A 9,713-nucleotide genomic window follows, 5' to 3' on the forward strand; every position below is an offset into this window, starting at 1 on the left:
AGAAAAACTTCACCGTCATGCATTGTTGGTTGAAGTTGATTGGGCAACTGAAGTGGAACCTTTTCATAGCCAAGAGCCTAAGCCACCGAGGAAGAAACCGATGACCCTACCGACCCAACCTAAGAACCGCCAAAGAAGGTTAGAAGATTTTTACGAGGGAAGAAGTGGGAGGAGGAGAGGGCGAAGCGAGAAGGTGTGACGACCAAGCTGACGGAGAGGTTCGAGGACATCTTGGCGAAGAAGGAGGAGGCATGTGTGAAGCGCTTGGACATCAAGGAGGAGAAAAAGGCGGAGAAGTTCAAATTGTTAATGGAGGCAACGGACAAGAAGCTCAAGCTCGAAGAGATGAGGACCATGATCGAAGAGAGGTAGGCCGAGCTCTAGGAAAAGAAGTTGAAGATCGCCGCCAATGAGGAGGACACCAAGATGATGTCCTTGAATGTGGCCTCTTTGGATGGCGACGCAAGAATGATTGTGCAATCCATTCGCTAGCAGATGTTGCAGCGGCAGAAAGATAGTTGATAGCGGCGGACAACAAGGAAGCGGCGGAGGCTGCTTACGCGGCGGTGATGGCACCTTGATCGAGGAGCATATGGCTAGGATTGACAGTTCGGCAGGGCAGAAAATTGTAGGGACTGGCGGACTGATATTCTTTTGGATTCGCGCATGTAAAAATTAAGCATACTTGTCTCTTTTTGGTTGTGATCGGGCATGCGACCCGCCGCTGGCATGAACCGGCGTGTTGTATAGATCGGACTAAATTTGAATTTTAAATTACAGACAGACATATACATGATAGCATTGGATGGGGGCCTCCCGCATCCGCGTCCGCGGACTGATCCCTGTCCACGAACGGATGCGGAAGGGAATTTCAAGAACTGCAGATCGCCGTTGGAGATGCCCTAAGGATAATTCAACAATCCCAACTCTCTCCCACATTGGAGGAGGCCAGAAATATGAGCCAAGTTTAGAGCATCTACAGTCGGACTCCTCAAATTGACCGAGCGGATACGGAACCATTTACCGGACATGAGAGAAGCAAAAAGTTGAACCAACCGGACCCCTTGAAGCCTCCTTAAATGCCCGGGTTGTCCGATATCCTTTATATTCATCACATATATGGGATGAGTATGAGGAGTGCCCTATTCATGACATATATGGCGTGTTCGGTCAATGATCCTTCGTCCGCCACATAGGATTAGGTCCTTCATAAAACATTTTTTCTTTATTATTATTTCCCTATCCTCTACCAATCACATGCATGTGACCGGACATATAAAAAAAGTGAGGGACATGACTGCAAACGTGTCCGCGGGTATTTAGGGGGCCAAATTTATTCAGTCTGGCCGCATCTACGGCGCTGGGTGACCTTTTTCTACATATCTCGACAATGTCCGGACTGTACAGTAGGGGGGGGGGGGGGGGGGGGGGGGGGTGTGCATTTAGAGATATTGTAGCAACTCCACATCCAGCATTGCGGTACACGACCCTGACAAACACCTAGCTGTTTCCAACCTCCACAGGAAATTCACGTGAAATGGTTCAACCTCCTTTCAGCTTTCACAGGAAATTCACGTGAAATGGTTCAACCTCCTTTCACAGGAAATTCACGTGAAATAGTTCAATCTGGCAGAAGAGGGTTTCGTTCTTCACGGGTTTAACGATGCGTACGTGATAGACTCAAGCGAGACAAGTAAAGAGCACTAGGCCTACATCAGCACCCACCTTCAGAAACCTGACATCTGTGAACCTCCACGGTTGAATCAAGAAAAGCTGGTAACAGAGTACTATTTCAGAGGCCAGCCGAGCAAATGTAACAGGGCAACAGATTTCACAAATGCATTTTCGTGGTGATGGCCGTCACCAGAGTAATCAATGTTCAGGAAATCAGTATCAACGAATCTTTAGCTACACTTCGCAGTCGCGAATGTCTGCTTTTGCAGACTTTGACAGCAGACCATCATTTCCCACCAGCTAACGTCCTTCTTTCAGCATCATGTTCTTCTCTAGTATGAACTTTCCTTCTTTGTACTTCTGGTCTTCGTTGTAGGCTTTCGCCTGCATATTGTACAATGAGTAGGGAAGTCGTCAGAACAATCAAGGTTCGGAGAACAACCCAACGTCAACAAAGAAAGGTTGCATGACCTTTTGAACCCAGGGATTTCACAGGAAACGGTTTGATGCTGATAAAATTCAAGGGCTCATTCGGTTTGAAGGAAACCGAAACATCAGAACTAGGAGAGTAAAGGAATTTGATAAGGATAAAGGATGACACTTGTCATCTTAAGAGCATCTCCAACAGCTGCCCTATTTTAGGGCATAATCGTTTTTTAGGGCATTTGGGGCAAAACACGCAGTTCCGACAGCTGCCCTTGTTGTAAATTTTGCAAGAAAGTTTTTAGGCAGCCCAATAAGGCAGCGCCAGCTGCAAATATACGGCAGTCGCACGGCTGCGCAAACCAAAAACTGAGCCGCATGCAGCCCAACTGCCACTCAGGAACCTTCCCTGCAGCTTCCCGCAGCCCTTTTCCCTCTGCGCCGCCGCCGCCCCACCGAATCCAGCCACCCCACTGCCTGGAACCGCCATCTCCCTGTTCCAATCGGCCGCACCGCCACCGCAGTACCCATTTCCAATCCTCAACCGCCGTCACGCCACACCGCCCCGCGGACTGAATCCGGCCGTTACCACCACGCGCCGCCGGATCCCCCCCCCCCCTGCAATCGGCCGCCACTGCCGAGGATGCCGCCGAAACGCGTGCCAAAGAGCGCAAGTTCGGCTGGGGCAGTCCGGTCGCTACGGCGTCGAGCTGCAGTGCGAGGGCCAGCGTCATTGGCTTGGCATGTTCAAGTGGCGGAGCTCGCCACGCGCGTTCAACATCGCCTGTTGGAGGCTTGGTCGGCCGCGTCACGAGCTCAACTTCCCGGTAATCGAATTTAGGGAGGCGGCGGAGTTCATGGTCCGACGGTGAATATTGTATCCCACAAGGAGAAGAGGGACACCCACATCATCCTGGAGCAGCGGGTCACCCGGGAGAGTGATGAGGCGGCGATGGAGTGGTTTTGAAAGAGGGACAATGAGCGCAAGAAGGCGGAGCACAAGGAGGACGAGGCTAGCCCCTCTAGGGTGATCAAGCTCGGGTCTGACAACGAGGTTGAGCCTGACGACAAGAGTGAGGAGTTCAGTATCTCTGAGGAGGAGACCATGGGGTTTTGGAACGCCATCGACACACGGCTTGATGATGATGACGAGTAGTATGTGTGTAGTGTGTCCGTAGGAGTGTTGTGTGTTTCAATGTTTGGATGTTAAGTTGAATGTTAGGATGTTTATGTTGCATGTTTAAAACTTTGAATGTTTTGGAGTTTGTATTTGAAGTATGCAATGCGATCAAGTGGTTTGGATGTTTGTTTGAAAAAACAATTGTTTGGATGAGTCCCTATTTTTGGGCAGCTGTTGGAGATGGACATTTTTTTTGTGCCCAAAAAATCACCTTTTGGTGCCCCAAATTTTACTCCAAACACTTTTTGGTGCCCTATTTTAGGTCTGCTGTTGGAGATGCTCTAAGGATTTGCCTTGCCTCGTTCCTACGCAAATAATGAGCTTTATGTGGATGTGTAGTTTCCTCCAAAAACACTGGAAATGAGTGGTATCCCTGAGGAATTTCAGTACGCGTTTCCTACAAACCGAATGCATCTATAAGAAACCTCTAGAATCCTTGGTCCTATGTTTTTCCTACGAAAATCCTCCAAACCAAATGAGGCCTAAGAGGGAAGGGAAAACTGTGCTCCGTACAGAACCTAAGAGATATCTGAAGGTATTTATTTGTTTCTGCCCGCATTTTATGCCAATTGCACCAAAAGTTCGAACATCCATGACCAGGCTTGCTCCGGCATACATGTCAATGGCAAGTTCAAGGGAAAAGACAACCCATCCCTGGAGCATGGAGGAACCTTTGTACTAGTATAACCACAACCAGACGATAACAAGATCCTGATAAGCTAGTGCTTCATGATTCCAGGGAAAATGCAGTCAAACTAGGACATCAAACATGACTAAGTAACACGGTATGAATACCAGGTGGACTGGGATGTGCTTCTATCAAGAAAAAATATAGTTCAATAAACATGACAAAAAAATCAGGAGAAAAGTAAAAAAAATCCATAAGAACCTAGATGAACTGAGAGCGACAGAATTTTACTTTCTGGCCTTTAACGAGCAAGGCATGGATTCAAAATTTATGTCTTAACTACAACATTGTTATGAACTTGCTATACAATAAAATAAGGCATCGATACATAAAAAGATACTCTACAAAATAGAAAGACCTATAATTAGTTGCCCATAAACAAGTCTACAAGTCTACGGATCCCTCAAAAAAATCGGCAGATAAAATATGTGGATGTGTCATTTAGGTTTAAGAATAATTTCACCAAATGTGGCCATCTCTGTCAACTACGCAACCTATACCCTGTACTCAATAGCCAAGAGAATTCTGAATCAAGTGGTCCTCTAGAAACGCAAGGTCATGCCTTAGCTTCCGTGACAGGGGACAAACCTAAGGAACCCAGTAGAGCTAACCAGCTAAGAATATGCATTATGTCTGTTTTAGTTGCTTCATTCCAATTAGCAATTCAGTTGATTAGCTACCTACTGTTAAGCTTCAATGTGGTCATCCTCTCCATATATAAAGGGACTTGGCAGTGAGGAACAGAATCAACGCATCAACAGAAATCACAATGAATCACCCAAATCTCTAATCTATCCCATCCCTAGCAGTCGTGCAGTACATGGCTATCTTCCTGGTAGTAGTTTCCCCAGTAAGAACCCTAGTTTCATATTACAAACATCACCGTGACAGGATGGTGCTAGGATGCTTATCCTCTTGGATGAATTAATTTCAACAGTATGACAAACTTGCATGCTTTAACTAATCTATAAGCAGTATCAAATGAATTTTTCATTAACTAAAATGTAAACTGAAACTTACATATTTCCAGCCAAGGAGTCGTTGGCAGCAGCTACAGTAGATATCGTTCACTGTATGCAATCCAGTCAAGAGATGGCGATCCTCATTGGGACCAAGGCTCACATTCACCCTGGATGTCACATTCACCCCAGATTAACATGTCAACAATAATTAGCAAAAGCTTGGTAGTTCAGATGTTCAATGGTCAATTACTCATAGTTTAGATAAGAGTTGATGTAATGTTAATAACCATACTTTTCTATTTGACATCTATGTTTCCTAGATAATAGGGAACTGTTGCCTGATTACATAATTTATTGAAATTAACTCAGTATTTGGGTCAATGAAGAAAGTGAAGGATACTTCATTAGCAGGTCTATTGATTTCACAAAATGTGAGCTCTACATGAAGTTAACTTTTGATAGTTGGCCAGCAACATAAAGAAGAAAATGGGCTAAGAAGCATTTCATATTCAGAAACAACTGGTCCTGATCAAGCTCTCTGACTCCATACATTGAGTTGCATATCTCCATTGGTAGTAAAGCATGATCTTGTGAATCAACAATCAAGTGATATCAAATGTGCAATTTAGGCTACTTAGCCTCCAAATTTTAACTCTCTAGCCTAAGATCGACATACAATTTTGCCCTGGTTGATTACCAAACTCGTTTATTATCTTTTGAAATAGGGTGCTAGACTCATTTTATTCATATCCATCATGATTCAGAAGATTCAATACAGCTCAAATCAAACATAACCATATCGGATCCATCATCTCATTCTTGCACCCAGCGTAATTTAATAGTAATAACCATCATGATTTTTCACCCAAAATCACAACCAAAACCCCCTAGAGGAAACAACATTACTACGAAACAATTATCTTGCAACCATGACAGACTTAAACCAGTGTGGTTACCAGCAATGCACATAGCTTTGCACGGCACGACTTAACTGTACTAAAGTGAAAAGCATTTCTAGAACAGCAGCATTGCCATGATCGCACGATCCACACGCTGGAAACAGGCAAAATAGAAGAGGGTGAAAAGAGAAGATAGCTCAGCTCACACGCTATCGAAGAGGTAGGCGCGGCCGTGGCGGCCACGGAACTCCTTGGACACGATGTCGTCAGGCGACGCCGAGTCAACCCTGCAGAACTTGCACTTGAACACCTTGGGCCCCGGGAGGTACTCCACGAACAGCATCCCCATCCCTCCCTCCCCCCGCCTCCCGGAGAGCAATTCCACCGAAGCGTTAGCCGCAGAAGACTCCCTTCCCCCGACCAAATCAGCAATCGAGCAGGACGAGCTGCGGGGAGGCGGACAGGCCGCTAAACCTTATCAAATTCCGAATCGGGAGAATGGGAGGTCGGGGAGGCGGCTGCCGGGCCCGATCGCCATGGACGGGGGAGGGATCGGCGGCGCGGCAGCGGAATCGGGCGGCGGATTTGGCTGGGGGGCAGTGGGGGTTGGGAAAGCGGAGGCGACGAGGAACAGATGGCCACTTGCTTGTCCTTGCGCGTTTGCTTCTGTTTTCTGGTAGCTTCGCACGTTTGTTTGTTGGGGGCGATGGCCTGGTTTTGTGGTTCGTGGCCTCGGCTTCCGCTTCCGTTGGGCGTACGTGGGGGGTGGTCGCTTTGCCGTTGCGTCGAGCGTTGGGCAAAGTTATACGCGAATGGACAAAGCGGCGTGCGAACGAGCCAATCCGAGTCGTGGCACTTGCATGGCTTGGCGACGATGCGCGTTGTGTTATCCGAAAGCTTTTCGGCATTTTGCGAGCGCTAGATTCACCTCGGGCTAGGGTCTGATCTCGCGTATCTCAGCATTTGGATCCTTATTATTTTGCCAGGAATGGTGCAATTAAGTTTCATACTTGTGATTTTCTTTAACACAATATAGACTCGAGTGCTCGTATATACATGCATACACTTACCCTTATGAACGCACGCCCCATCCCTACGAGCAACTCCGAGACTGAGCCGGTATATCACTGTAGGCGCATCGTAGTCGACGGGAACGTCTCCTCCCACTGAACGCCCATCGTCGGAAATCCTTAAATAAATCTAGGATAAATGTGAGTATCAATACTTGAACCCTGGTGGGCTGGGAATATCACTGTCCACCTAATCATCCAATTACAAGTTGGTTCGCAACACGTGTGTATTTTGATTCATAAAATTAGGATTTTGATTTGACCTCTCTCAGACAAAACAAAAAAAAATCCTTTCTATAGTGAATCAGATATGGAACAAGTGTTTCTCTTTTGATGCTCGTATTGGTACAGTTAGTTTCAAGAAATCCTTAAGAGCTTCAGGGGTTTAATCTCTCTTTTATTAGGGAGGAGTTGATTGCTCTAGAGGAACTCAAGGAACAAGATCCTCTAAGGCCTCCTTTGAGGAAAGTCATAGGAAACGAGTGAACAGGAATATAAAAGAAGATGCCCATTGGTTCATATTATAGGATTTTTTTCATTAAATCTAGGCTAATGTTTATTTTCCTATGAAATATGAAAGGTAGGAAGAATTCCTCTATAGAAATAGGCTTCTATTCCTACAAACCAAAGGGCTCTAAAGAAAATTTTCCTATACAAATCCTATCCTATGGGATTCCTACAAAATTCCTACAAACCAAAGGAGGCATAAACCTCTCTTTTTTGTACTGTCATGATATTTGATGGATAGATCAAAAAGTTTTTCTCACAAATAAAGATTATCCACACTATTAATTAGTATCTTGCGGGAGGACTAAGATTCTAATAAATCTTAATAATATTTTGATTGATGAACCAAAACATACACATGTTAAATACACGAGCAATCCTTGTTGAAATGACATCTGGACATCTCTTAATTCACAAAATTGTTAATTTATAAGAGCTTCTAGGAGCTGGTGGGTCCACAAGTGAAAGAAGAGGTTCTTGTTGTCCTTAATGGTGGACCGATATGATAACCTACAAGTATAGGGGATCGCAACAGTTTTCGAGGGTAGAGTATTCAAACTAAATTTATTGATTCGACACAAGGGGAGCCAAAGAATATTTGCAAGTATTAGCAGCTGAGTTGTCAATTCAACCACACCTGGAGATTAATTATCTGCAGCAAAGTGATCAATAGCAAAGTAGTATGATAGTTTTGATAGTAGTAGCAACAACAATGGTAACAGTAACAATTATAGCAATGATTTTGTAGCAAGTGCAATAGTGATAGTAGCAGTAGTAACTTAGCAGAAACAATATAAGAGAAATTTGTAGGCATTGGATCGGTGAATTCGTTGGATGATATTCATCATATAACAGTCATAACTTAGGGTGATACGACACTAGCTCTAGTTCATAAATATAATGTAGGCATGTATTCCGTAAATAGTCATACGTGCTTATGGAAAGAACTTGCATGACATCTTTTGTCCTACCTTCCCATGGCAGCGGGGTCCTATTGGAAACTAAGGGATATTAAGGTCTCCTTTTAATAGAGAACCAGAACAAAGCATTAACACACGGCGAGTACATGAACTCCTCAAACTACGGTCATCACCGGGAAGTGTCCCGACTTCTGTCACTCCGGGTTTGCCGGATCATAACACGTAGTAGGTGACTGTAATTTGCAAGATCGGATCTAGAACATGGATATAATGGTGATAACATAAACGATTCAGATCTGAAATCATGGCACCCGGGCCCAAAGTGACAAGCATTAAGCATGGCAAAGTCATAGCAACATCAATCTCAGAACATAATGGATACTAGGGATCAAGCCCTAACAAAACTAACTCGACTACATGATGAATCTCATCCAACTCCTCACCGACCAGCGAGCCTACGAAGGAATTACTCACTCCCGGTGAGGAGCATCATGGAATTGCCGATGGAGAAGGGTTGGTGATGACGAAGATCGAAGATCCCCCTCTCCGGAGCCCCAAACGGACTCCAGATCTGGCCTCCCGATGAAGAACAGGAGGTGGCGGCGGCTCCATCTCGTGAAACGTGACAATTCTCTCTCCTCTATTTTTCTCTCCAAATATGTGATTTTATAGTATCAGGGTTGGAGTCTGCGGGGCCACCAGGTGGGGACAACCCACCTGGGCACACCTGGAGGGGGGTGCGCCCTGGTGGGTTGTGCCCACCCAGGTGCCCCCCTCCGGTAGTTTTTGACTCCAGAAATTCTCTTTTATTATATAAAAATTCCTCGCAAAGTTTCGTTCCAACCCGAGAACTTTTATTTCTGCACAAAAAACAACACCATGGTAGTTCTGCTGAAAACAGCGTCAGTCTGGGTTAGTTTCATTTGAATCATGCAAATTAGAGTCCAAAACAAGAGGAAAAGCGTTAGGAAAAGTAGATACGATGGAGACGTATCAACTCCCCCAAGCTTAAACCTTTGCTTGTCCTTAAGCAATTCAGATGATAAACTGAAGTGAAAAAGAAAAACTTTTACGAACTCTTTTGCTCTTGTTTACATAAATAAGCTTAAGTAGCACCCATGTTTTCAGCAAAGATTATAACTAACCATGTCGACAATAGCTCTTAAAAATTATATTAACTCATACTAATGGCATAATCAACTAGCGAGCAATAATAAGATATCTCAAACAACAACACTATGTCAAAACAACCATGATATAATATGACAATAGTGGTATCTCGCTAGCCCTTTCTGAGATCGCAAAACATAAATGCAGAGCACCCCCAAACTTCAAGTAGCGACTAAACATTGTAATTCATGGTAGAAAAGATCCAGTCATGATGCACCCA

The 9,713-nt window shown here is 44.8% G+C and overlaps 1 protein-coding gene across 1 annotated transcript; it reads right to left on the bottom strand.

The window, feature by feature from the left end:
• Positions 1–1,741: 1,741 nt before the first annotated feature.
• LOC109741034 (putative yippee-like protein Os10g0369500) lies at positions 1,742–6,597 on the bottom strand. The gene is made up of 3 exons (XM_020300110.4): positions 6,033–6,597; positions 4,986–5,094; positions 1,742–2,058 (listed from the first exon to the last, which is right to left on the bottom strand). Exons 1-3 carry the CDS (start codon positions 6,173–6,175, stop codon positions 1,975–1,977), a joined length of 336 nt encoding a protein of 111 aa, XP_020155699.1. The 5' UTR covers positions 6,176–6,597; the 3' UTR covers positions 1,742–1,974.
• Positions 6,598–9,713: the final 3,116 nt, after the last annotated feature.

Source organism: Aegilops tauschii, chromosome 2 (genome assembly GCF_002575655.3).
Source record: "Aegilops tauschii subsp. strangulata cultivar AL8/78 chromosome 2, Aet v6.0, whole genome shotgun sequence".
NCBI classification, from domain to species: domain Eukaryota; kingdom Viridiplantae; phylum Streptophyta; class Magnoliopsida; order Poales; family Poaceae; genus Aegilops; species Aegilops tauschii.

Bases quoted from the DNA above. Each gene is read 5' to 3' on its own strand.
- LOC109741034 (XM_020300110.4), bottom strand. From the start codon at position 6,175: ATGGGGATGCTGTTCGTGGAGTACCTCCCGGGGCCCAAGGTGTTCAAG. The intron at 5,095-6,032 runs GTGAGCTGAGCT...TGTGACATCCAG, and splicing joins GCCTACCTCTTCGATAGCGT to GGTGAATGTGAGCCTTGGTC. The intron at 2,059-4,985 runs GTAAGTTTCAGT...TACAATATGCAG, and splicing joins GACTCCTTGGCTGGAAATAT to GCGAAAGCCTACAACGAAGA.